Source organism: Thamnophis sirtalis, unplaced genomic scaffold, assembly GCF_051295495.1.
Source record: "Thamnophis sirtalis isolate CommonGarterSnake01/CBP01778 unplaced genomic scaffold, rThaSir2_p1.2 scaffold_7, whole genome shotgun sequence".
NCBI classification, from domain to species: domain Eukaryota; kingdom Metazoa; phylum Chordata; class Lepidosauria; order Squamata; family Natricidae; genus Thamnophis; species Thamnophis sirtalis.
This window is the reverse complement of record NW_028261387.1, coordinates 50,169,386-50,180,703: the sequence shown is the minus strand read 5'-3', so window position 1 is coordinate 50,180,703 and position 11,318 is coordinate 50,169,386. Positions and strand designations below refer to the sequence as shown.

At 35.5% G+C, this 11,318-nt stretch overlaps 1 protein-coding gene across 3 annotated transcripts; it reads left to right on the top strand.

Moving 5' to 3' along the window:
• Positions 1-197: 197 nt before the first annotated feature.
• Positions 198-9,447, top strand: MED20 (mediator complex subunit 20). 3 transcript variants are annotated; one of them, XM_014055234.2, is made up of 4 exons: positions 199-376; positions 2,277-2,431; positions 4,563-4,816; positions 7,048-9,447. In XM_014055234.2, the coding sequence occupies exons 1-4, from the start codon at positions 363-365 to the stop codon at positions 7,261-7,263; spliced, it is 639 nt and encodes a 212-aa protein (XP_013910709.2). In that variant the 5' UTR covers positions 199-362; the 3' UTR covers positions 7,264-9,447. The 3 variants fall into 3 exon arrangements, with proteins under 3 accessions (XP_087576111.1, XP_013910709.2, XP_087576110.1); XM_087719984.1 differs by having other exon boundaries at positions 374-488; XM_087719985.1 differs by lacking the exon at positions 2,277-2,431 and having other exon boundaries at positions 198-376.
• Positions 9,448-11,318: the final 1,871 nt, after the last annotated feature.

Here is an 11,318-nt window from a genome sequence, read left to right as displayed (position 1 = left end):
GCAGAGTTAAGTGGGATTAATTCTCCCTAAACACCACAAAGGGAATAATAAGCAAGGTTTATTCAGCAAGAGACGCCCCTCCCAACGCCACGAGCGCCCCAGTAGTCGTTCGCCTACGTCAGAGCTATGCTGGCTGGAGAATTCTGGGAGTTGAAGTCCACAAGTCTTAAAGTTGCCAAGTTTGGGGACACCTGGGCTACGTCACTTCCGTCCTAGTTTCTTCTGTTGGAAGCGAGAGCAAAGAAGGCGGGTCTGGCTGGGAGTTCGCTGCACGGTTAACAATCCAAGAGGAAGCAACCCGGGGTTGTGGGCGCCCTTGCTGCAAAAGCCGACCCACATCGCGCGCCGAGGTTGTGGCAAGCATGGGCGTCACCTGGTAGGATATTTTGTTGATGTTACGAAGCTGATAATGTAGAGCGCTTAAACTGCGGCTGAATGTGCCAGAACGAGGTTGGCGCCTAACAGAAGAAATTCTGGGACTGTAATAGGTTTGTATCTTAAACGCTGCCAATCGCAAGCAACGAGAGAGGCCATAGAACAGTCTGGGTAGCCGCAGACGCTTTAAAGAGACTTTTCGTATGAGTGATGATGGTGGTATTTCTGATTTCTTTATCCTCTTGCTGTCAAGGAAATATTTATAACCAGCCACCTGGCAAGATGCTCTGCCTGGACTACTGCCTTCAGTCTGCTCGATTATAGAAGGTGGGGATCGTTGCCCAACACAGCCGGAGGGCGCCAGGTTGTCACAGACCTCGAAAAGAGGCCAGCTAACATGAAAAAATAATAATCCCCAAGAGCTTCATTTTTCCGTGGTTTTGTGATGTTTTGATGGCTGCTGCTGCTTTTATTTGAAGCAACGGTTAGGTAGCCCATGGTCACATCCTCAGCCAATCTGTCTGTCAGCCCAGTTCACCTCACAAGCTTGTAATTCTGAAGGAAAGTAGGAGAAGGAAGAACTATGTTCACAACTTTGAATAATTAATAAATGTAATAAAGGCAGGAAATAGATAAAATGGACTGCCATCTGTCAGAAATGGTGTAGGGTCTCCTGCTTGGGCAGAGAGTTGGACTAGATGACCTATCAGGTTCCTTCCAACTCTGTTAATCTGTTTAAAAAGGTGTTCAATTGTGGTAGTGGTGGATTTCCTAAATGTTCTGGATATTTCCCCATGAGTGTTTACATCTCCAGAAATAGAATAAGATCAGATGTAGATTCACAATTCTATCAAATCAAAGTTTTATATCTGAATCATTCCTTGGAGTTGCACCATTTGCAGAGAGAAATAAGTCTTTTGTGCTACAAATTTGCTTGATATATTTTTATTAAGTACTCTGAATCTAAAATGCTGTTAGAAAAATATTTTTTATTTAAATTTTATGTAGGCTGTTGCTCAAAAGTAAAATATAAAACTAATAATATACTTGGGAAAGGAGCATGTTTAATGTCAGCTCCAAAAATGTTTTTGTGTAGTAATGTATTAGTCAATTGACTGTATTGGATTGTAGGTTTCACTGTTTTCAATTTTGTTTGGCCCAAACAGAATTTTTATCTTTATTTTCTTAGAAAAGTATTTGGGCAGCGACAGACTCCATGAGTATGAGACTATGCTTTAGATGTCATTTATGTTTAACAGGAAAATATTGACAGCTTAAAAATACGGAGACAAAGACTTCAGTCATATGCTGTCTTTGCCAGTTTGCTCTGAGTCCTAATGTATTATCTGAGGGGATCACAGGTCAATATATGGCTTACCTTGTACTTTAATTTTGACTCCTCAGGATCAAGAGAACATGGGTGGGAAATTAATCTAAAGTTGGGACTTCAAGTGAAGTCTCTAGGTGACATCTTTCTAGGCAAACTATGTTTTCTTCCTGTACCTCAATTCATTCTCACTGGAAAGGAGAGAACAAGGACACAAAAAGTGTAACAGTGATTTTGGACACATTTGGGCAACTGTGGCTTTTTACTATAGTGTGAAACCAGAAAATGTTATTGGATACAGGCAAAAATGTCTGCTAACAGCTAAGTCAATCCTGATTTGTCTGTTATTGGACATAGAACATCTTGCCTATAATTAATACCAGACAATGCTTAGTGAAAGTGTTATTGCGATATAGAAGCGGTCTTTGATTTGATGCAGAGTAAGGATGCTCCATTTCTTACACTTATTTGTGTGTCTTGTCTCCCATAGCTTTAAAAATAGGTTTTTGGGAGAGTATATATTCCTAGTTAAAATGATAGTTTCATAGTTAAAAAGTCATATTTCTTGTGCTAGTGTATCTCAGATGCCAGTAGCAGAGGGAAAAAGTGTTCAGCAAACAGTTGAAATCTTAACAAGAAAACTGGAGCTACTTGGTGCAGAAAAACAAGGAACATTTTGTGTGGATTGTGAAACCTACCACACTGCAGCCTCCACAATGGGCAGTCAAGGTGAGGGGTTTTTTTTTTTTTGTCTTCAAAAATTGGTATATTCAGATCCTTCCAGTACATTTCTATTCTTTAATTGGAACATGGTGACATTTAAATCCATCTCAGCAAGTAACTTTATAGCCAACTTTTTCTGTAGAGTAACTTTTATCATGCAAAGAGTAACTTTTGGACATAAATATCGTCATTAATCTTAACTTCATATACTAATCATGAACTAATAAGGTTATAAAGAAGCATGTTGGAAACCTAGTACCTTGTCTATATAAAATATTTTATTGCACAATGTCTTGTTGGCTGTTTCATTAATTTGGATACTTTACTGAAGCATGAAAGTTTCTGTGCTTTAGTTGTTTCTTTGTCTTACCACAGTCATATGAAGATGACATACTATTAACTCTTATGCAATAGGAAAAGCTAATAGTTTAACAGCAATCGTGATATCTTACAGCAATGCTGCATTTTTCCCAAGTGCAAAAATATTCTTTTGTGCTCAAATGCACCTGGTCAATATCAAGCTTTCTTACCTGGTTGCTAGAAAGAATTATTTACTATATAGCTTGGAAATGTAATTGATCACAAACAGCAAGATGTGGCTGAAAATTCAGTTTCAGTTTTGAGTTCCGTCACTAGAAGTATAGTTTCCTAATGACTGGAAAGAATAGCTCCATTCTATTTTATATTGGTCAGTAAACTCTTGTCTTACATAACCAGTTACAAGAGCCGTATTTCGCACATTTCTGTTTGATAGAATCCTTCCTAAAGAAAAACAGTAAGGATAACTGTCTGGAAAGTAAATCCTACAAGGAGAGACTAAAGTAGCTGATTAAATATTCCTTGAGAAACAGTGACTGAGGAGGGAGGTATAATACTGCTCTTCAAATATCTGAAGTGATGTCTCAGAGAAGTAGGCCATGATAATGTTAGAATGGAAAAAATGAAATCTTAAGTTACAAAAAGTCAAATTATTTTGGATATTAGGAAATAATCCAAATGGTAAGAGTAACAGTGGAATCAGTTATCAGTTCCACTCTAGAAGCATTGAAGAAGAATCTAAGTAAGCTGTTGGGAATTCTTTAAATAGGATTTTTGGACAAAGCAGGATTGAACTTGTCCCCTTATAGGTAGAATGCTATTTTAATGCTTTTCAGAACTGCTTATGCATTTTCATTCTGTTTTTTATATAGATAAATATGTTTCCCTTTTTGGTACCATTTTGTTTTAAAATATGCTCAGTAGAGCATACAGAATTAACCTTTTATAAGGTTTAAAACACTGTAGTATTAACAACACTTATTTAGGGAGTGTTCTCCTGATCTATATTAGAAAAGATAGGCAGATAGTATTTTACCTATTCCAGATGCTAGCTTTAAGGAAATTCATATGTCAGGACCAAATATTCTATTTAAACTTTTGTTTATGTAAGCTGTCCACAGAATGTACTGCTGCCTCTGAAAATTAATTTTGCTTAGGCCTAAAGATTCACAGCAGAGAAAATCCCTTTTCTTTCAAGTCATCTGGAAGCAAGCTCTATGCTTGTTTGAAAGATACATCCTTCACATTTAAGGCTAAAATCCATTATCTGGAAGTAAATCCTTACTGCGTGAAGTCTCTTCCATGTTTTGCTAAGATACCTTCCTTTCCCGGGTTGTATTGTTAAGCTTTGCACATATTGATTAAGGTTCTGTGTAAGAATGATCCCTTTCATTTTCCATTAAAGTATGGTACCTTAAAGTATGTCCATTAGAACAAGTGGTCACCAACTCCTGGGTTTCAGGCTGCACAAGCAGGAGGTGAGAGTGCAAGTGCACACAGCTCCACTTACGTGAGTGGTAAGTGAGTGTGTCCACCACTTACACAAATGCAGCTGTGCATGCAAGCATGCTTGCCATCTCCCTACCTGCTCCTGTTGGTTTCCCAAAGCTGGAAAGGTTGGGGACCGGTGCATTAGAATGTCAAAAGAAAAAAAAAAACACTTCCATGCAAAATAGTACTGATCAGAGCAATAATTTTCTAAATTGAGTAAAGTAACTCAGTTGATACTTGAAGATTCTATGTTAGATAAGGTGTAAATGTTCCTCTAGCATTTCTGAGAAAAAAGAAATATTTTTCTTTTGTTTTGCTATTGTTTCAGGACAGGCTGCCAAACTGATGTATGTGATGCACAATTCAGAATATCCCCTCAGCTGTTTTGCTCTCTTTGAAAACGGCCCATGCCTCATAGCAGATACCAACTTTGACATTCTTATGGTGAAATTGAAAGGTTTTTTTCAAAATGCTAAAGGGAACAAAATAGAGAGCCGAGGCACTCGATACCAGTACTGTGATTTTTTGGTGAAGGTCGGCACAGTCACCATGGGGCCCAGCGCCCGTGGAATATCTGTTGAGGTAAGGGTTGGCTGAAATGAATGAATGAATGAATAAATAAATAAATAAATAAATAACATGATTAATATTTAGAATAATAGGAGCATTTTATTTGAGAGAATATGCTGAATGCTTCATCCTGCTGAACATATAGTTTAGTTAGTGAAAGGTGACCATAGTATGTTGGCTACATCTTTAGAATAGGAAACCTATCTTGTCTAGAACAGCATGAATAATCTTGGGATAAAACTGGAGGTTTTTTTGTCTTGTAGCAAACTGGCTAAAATATTCAAAACTGACATCTGTGCTTTAGGATTATCAGGGAATGCTTAATGTAGCATGGATATGATTAAAGCTGGTAACGTGTTCCTCTTATTTACTATAAAATATTATATAAGAGCCTGACTTGATAAAAGTCACCACTAGAATAAGAGAGAAAGTGGAAGAATGATATAAATACGGATGAAATTGCTCTGATCTTGGGGAGTAGAATATAAATAAATAAAAGTAAATAAATAACAGGGTTGGAGCTAAAACATGATTTTCAATCATCAAGATCAGGAGTGTCCAACCTTGGCAATTTTAAGACTTGTCGATTTCAACTCCCAGAATTCCCCAGCCTACCCAGCAGTTCTGGATGCATATGAAAATAGAAATTTGCTGATAGTTGAAGAGTAATAATGCAAGAACTAGAAATGATTTTTTTTGGGGGGGGGAATTGCAACATTCCAAATGGACGGAATCCAGGATTATTTCACTGACTTGATTCGATGGGTAAAAAAATAAGATGAAATGCTACACAAAAAATACTAGCCTATTTGAATATCCAAGAATGAGCAGACATGCTTAATAAGTTTTTGCTCATAAAAAGGTCTTTATCAAATACATGATTTAAGTCTAATCATACATACAGAAAGAAAAGGAATGGATTGAAAAACATGGGCTCTTGTTTATACTGAAAGACTGAAATAATAACTGAAGGATACAAAGGTGATGAGAGGCTCTATAGGACAAATTATTATTTTCATGACATCAAGAGTGGATCTTGGGAAAAGATGGACATGGAATAACTGAGTGAAAGCAGAATAGAATGCAGGAAGAGTGAGAATTGTTGATGGAAATATATTGTAGTGTTCTAGATAAAAAATAACAGCAAAGGATGTGGTCAAAGATCAATAAACAATTAAGATCTTAAATAGCACAAAAAACAAAGAGCAACATCATTTTGGATGTGGGAGAGAAGATTAAAGAAAGAGCCTCCAGAATGGATGGATCTAAAAATAAAAATGATGAAATTATTTCAGATGAAGCCAAGTGAGAGAATGATGGCAGGGGTGTTTTAGAAATTATTACACTTTAGACAAATTATGTGAAGACCTAGCTCTGTAGAGAAGACTACAGTATAATTCAGGGAAAGATGTAAGGAAAAAGAAGAGAATGACCAGCACCAAGTTGGATACATTCAATTACAGCAGCTATGGGTAAAACATTGGAAGACCTGAAGGACCAGGTTGGGGATAGACTATTCTAAAAAAAATGTCTATCTATCTATCTATCTATCTATCTATCTATCTATCTATCTATCTATCTATCTATCTATCTATCTATCTATCTAAAAACTATCTATGTAGTTGCTAAGTCAGTATTGCCAATCAGTCTAATAATTTATTAAGTGAATAGCTGTGAATGATTCACAGAAATTAAAAGATGTGTTATATCCTCTTGGTCATATGTTTAGGGATAAAAGTATAAGCAATGCTTATGATAACATTAGAAACATATTGACTGGGATTTTGAATATGCATGCTCTTTCAATTACAAACAATGCCATGTTGTTAGTTAACAACTAAATAGTTTGTAGTGAGTACAGGTATTGTTGGAATGCTTAGTAAAAAAAAGTAGGAAATGGATGGAGATATTTTAAGATACAGGTAAAGAGATAGTATAGGTCTGTGGCAAGGAGTGAAAGTATATGAAAGGACTTCTGTTTTTTATTATAATTTTGTTGAATTTTTTAAAAACTTACTTGCTATGAATCATTTTATAAGATGCATATTAAATATTTTGAATCTTATATGCAAGAAAGCTTTATATTTGTTTTGTCACAAAACAGCAATAAAAGATCCCCAAATTCAAACATAACTAGATTTGAAAACATCTGTGTGAAAATTCCCTTTTCCTTCAAGTTTTCTAATTGTTGTTATCTATGGAGCTAATTATGATTGATTTATAATATTTTTTATTGTTGTCAGGTGGACTACTGTCCATGTGTGGTAGCCACTGACTGTTGGAACCTTGTAATGGAATTCATGCAGAGCTTTATGGGAAATCATGCCCCCGGTATCCCCTCTGTGTTCAATAATAAGCATGACAGCATCTACAATCCAGCTGATACAATAGTTCAATACATGGAACTTTTCAACAAAATTCGCAAGCAGCAGCAGGTGACTGTTGCAGGTATCAGATGAAGAAGGGTCAGAAAATGTTCTTCAAGTAAGCAACCAGTTTGTTGAATATCAAATTCAATCCAGTATTACAGATAGCAGTTGTTATCCATTAAAGCAATGTCTCTGTTGTAAATATCTTCTTGTTGAAGATGAATGCTCTCTCATATCAGACTCTTAAAAATGTGTGCCATAGTTACTTTGCCCTTGTTTTAGATACAGGGAATCTAGTCATGGAAACCAATATCTGTACTGTTATACATAGGTTAATTTTTATATTAATGAAAATACCAAATCTGTATCTATTGGTTTTAAAATGTTGATTAATTGTCATTGTATTCTTCTGTCTGGTAGGGATTAATGATTGTTTAGTCTATTTTGCTCCTGCAAAACTTTTTGTTAATTCTCACCAGGGTGGGTTCCTGCCAGTTCTAACCTCTTCTATAGAAGAGGTTCCACAAATCTACAGTGCCGTTTAGAACCGGTTCCAGTTCCCTCCCCCTGCCTGTCCGCACATCATCAAGATGAAGAGCGAGAGGAGGAATTCTGGGAGTTGAAGTCCACAAGTCTTAAAGCTGTCAAGTTTGAACACCCCTGGGGTTTTTTCCCCTAAAGGGTTAGGGGTGCAAGGGTCTTGTAACTTGACAGCTTTAAGACTTGCATGCTTCAAATGCCAGTTTCTGAGCCAACATTTTGGTTGCTAAGCAAGAGCATTGTTAAGTAAGTTTCACCACATTTTACAAGTTGGCCATGTTCACCCAGTCACATGGCTGGCAAGCCACTGCCACCCGGTCACATGGCCGGCAAGCCACTCCCACAAAGCAGGCCACACCTACAGAAGAGGTTCTAAATATTTTGAAACCCACCACTGGTTCTCACATAAATATATTAATCTTCCCAATTAAAAAGCTGTTAAAAGCTATTCTCGAATTAGTCAAGTCTTGATAAATAATTACTTTATGTCGATGTACCGCAAGTGCCTCTGCTCTGTTGATTGAATTTTATTATGTTCGATGCAAGAAAAACAAGTTTTAATTAGACCCTTCCTTGTAGAGAGGTAACTACAACCTTTAAAAAAAGTTTTAATTATCAATTGGACAAACAGCTTAGGCATATGTTTTTGCTAATGGGAATGATAGCCATCAATAACACGTAACATTACATTTTAAAGATCACTGAACCCTAATATAAATCTAGATAGTAGTATGCTTAAAAGTTATTTAGGTATTTTTGTTCTCTTAACTCTAATATATGTGTGGTAGTATAATTTAAAAAATATTTTAATTCAGGTACACTAATATTTGTAGAATGGCTAAGCATATGATTGAGCCCAGTTTCAGAATAGAGATTTAAATATACCTGAGAGATTATCTTCAATTCATAATTGTCAATATCAAATCAATTCCATATAGACCTAACAACTTGGCTATGAAAAAAGTGTATTTCAGTAATTGATTCTTATTCTCTTCCATATAAAGACTCTGGTGTGAATTTAATATGCAACCTGAGTGTTTTGATTCCTTGCATACGGGTAGTTGTTTAACCTAGAGAACTAGAGGATAAATATACAGTATTTGAAAAGATAGATTCAGTTTTTCAGTGCTAAAGTCATAAGCATGTAAATTTCATTAGGATTTTATATGATTTTTTAAAATTCGGTCAGAGTCTATAGATGAAAGTATTATTTTGTAACTGATTTTGGAATGTAATAACTTATTTGTCTATGGATAACTGTCCTACTGAAAAAGGGAATAAACATTTATTTGAAGTTTTGGTTTTGTGCTCAAACACTGCAGTCGTTAATATTTGGTCTCTTAATATATTTTTTTCATTAGAAAACATTAAAACTATATAGAATTAAACATTATGATCAAAACAAATATTGCTCAAATTATTAATGATATGTTTATATTGGATAAACAACTCTCATTTTAAGTCTATATATTAAAACATTAAAAGTACATAGAAACGTTTCTCAGTATTTTTAATCTTACTCATTGGCTACGAGCCCAGAAAGATTTAACAAATTGATTGTTAATATATGCAGAAAATTGTCTGTATTGTACACAAATGAATAATTTTTACATAAGAAAATTGAATCTGATCCATGAATAACTTTAACTTTTATGTAACTTTCCATGTAACTTTAATATGTTGGGACTTTTATGGTTGCTGATGAACTGCAGGCAATAAAGACTGAAGACTCAGGCCTTTGGGTTGTTGATATTGTGCATTTAAAGGAGTTAAATATTTTTTCTAAATGTAAAACATTACATGTTTTACATGGAAGTAAAACATTAAAAGTCACAAAGACTGAAGAATGGGACTTACATGTACATAGAGCTTGCTTTTTGCCTCTCCATCCAGACTGCCTTTGTAAACAAAGTCACAATAGTCATATTTATCCTGATCTGGAATCATTTGATAATTCAGTATGTAAAGGTATCCACAATATTATTTGATTAGATTTCTTTGAATGGATTTACATTTTAAAACAAGAGGATATAGATAAGCTTTGCTCAGCTAACTACTTATTTGATCCTTGGGGCTAATGGCTTATTAGATGTAAAATGGGGAGCTTAACCGAGTCAGATTTTTTTTTTAAATCCTTAAAAAAACAAAGAATCATTGCATCATCAAATGTGATAGAGGAGAAATTGGCTTAGAGACTTGTAGTCCGCATCCTCTTTCTGGGTTAGATGTTAAATAAAGGGTGGCTGATTACATTCAGTCAATCTTGGATGAAAGTAGTTTATTATACAGTATTTTAGTTGGAGTTATTGCTGAGGTCAGCAGACTTCTCAGCAGTTTTCAGTACCTTCAGATCATCATATTCTTTTGAAACCATGAATGAACCGGTTTTAATTATTCTCCTACTTGCTGATTGGGAAGATGGTATTCAAATGCAGAGCTCTGTTTTATCCTCCATCTGTATAAAATCTACATTTGGTTTCTCAATTTTGTGGAACTTCCAGATGTAAGGATTTCTATTCCCAGAATTCTCCAGTCGGTATAGCCATCTCTGAGAATTTTTAGAGGTCATATGTACGAACATGATTGGGAAATACTTAAATTGCTGAGCACATTCCAAGATTTATACTAAAATGCCATCAGTATGCTGATGACATGCTACTCTGTTTTTCATCTACTCTGGAAAAAGTTTTGAAATATTTAGACTGGATGCAGATCAACATATTGAAATTTAACTGGAAAAGGCAGTTATACTAATAGATGGTTGTTATGTCTGGTTGAAGTGTTCTGAAAAAGATTGCATTTCTCCTGAATGTCTATGGAGATTCTCAGTCATGGTTGCGTAGAACTGAAGAGGTTTCAAGAGGTTTCTTGGATGAGAAGCAAAGGGAAAAAAACCAAGAAAGTCCAGTTGCCATTTGAAAAGCACCTTTATTTCCCTAAAGCAGTGATGGTGAACCTTTTCGGCACCGAGAGCCCAAACTGGAATGTGCATGCATCTGTGCATGCCAGAGTGCCAGAAACCCGAAGATCAGCTAGCCGGTGCACATGTGCTTCCCAACCAGCTGGTCTTCCGAGTTTCTGGCATGCATGCTGGCCAGCTGGTCTTTGTGCATGCCAGAGTACTGGAAACCCGAAGACCAGCAGGCTGGCACACATATGCCTATTTTTTAAACCATTTTTCAGGCCATTTGCAGGCTGGTTTTGGGGCAAAAATGGCCTGAAAATGGCCCGAAAAATGCCCCCAAACTAGCCTAAAATGACACAAAAATGGCCCAAAAAACAACTTGAAAATGGCCCAAAAATGAGCTGGAAATGCCCCCAAAACTACTTGTTTTGGGGGCATTTTTCAGGCTGTTTTCTTTCTATTATTATTATTATTATTATTATTATTATTATTATTATTATTATTATTATTAATTTATTTTTGAATAAACAAACAGACAAAATACAACAAACACCACAAAAATATCTCCCATTACAAATTGTAAAGAGTGTGTCAATTGGTTACAAAGAACTTTCGTGCATCCCTTTCACAGTCATCACCTACAATTCATATCAAGTTATATATTTTAAATCAAATATATTTATATATATTACTATCATCA

Coding starts and splice junctions, on each gene's coding strand:
- MED20 (XM_014055234.2), top strand. Junction 2,432..4,562: donor CTCCACAATGGGCAGTCAAG/GTGAGGGGTTTT, acceptor CTATTGTTTCAG/GACAGGCTGCCAAACTGATG. Junction 4,817..7,047: donor CCCGTGGAATATCTGTTGAG/GTAAGGGTTGGC, acceptor TATTGTTGTCAG/GTGGACTACTGTCCATGTGT.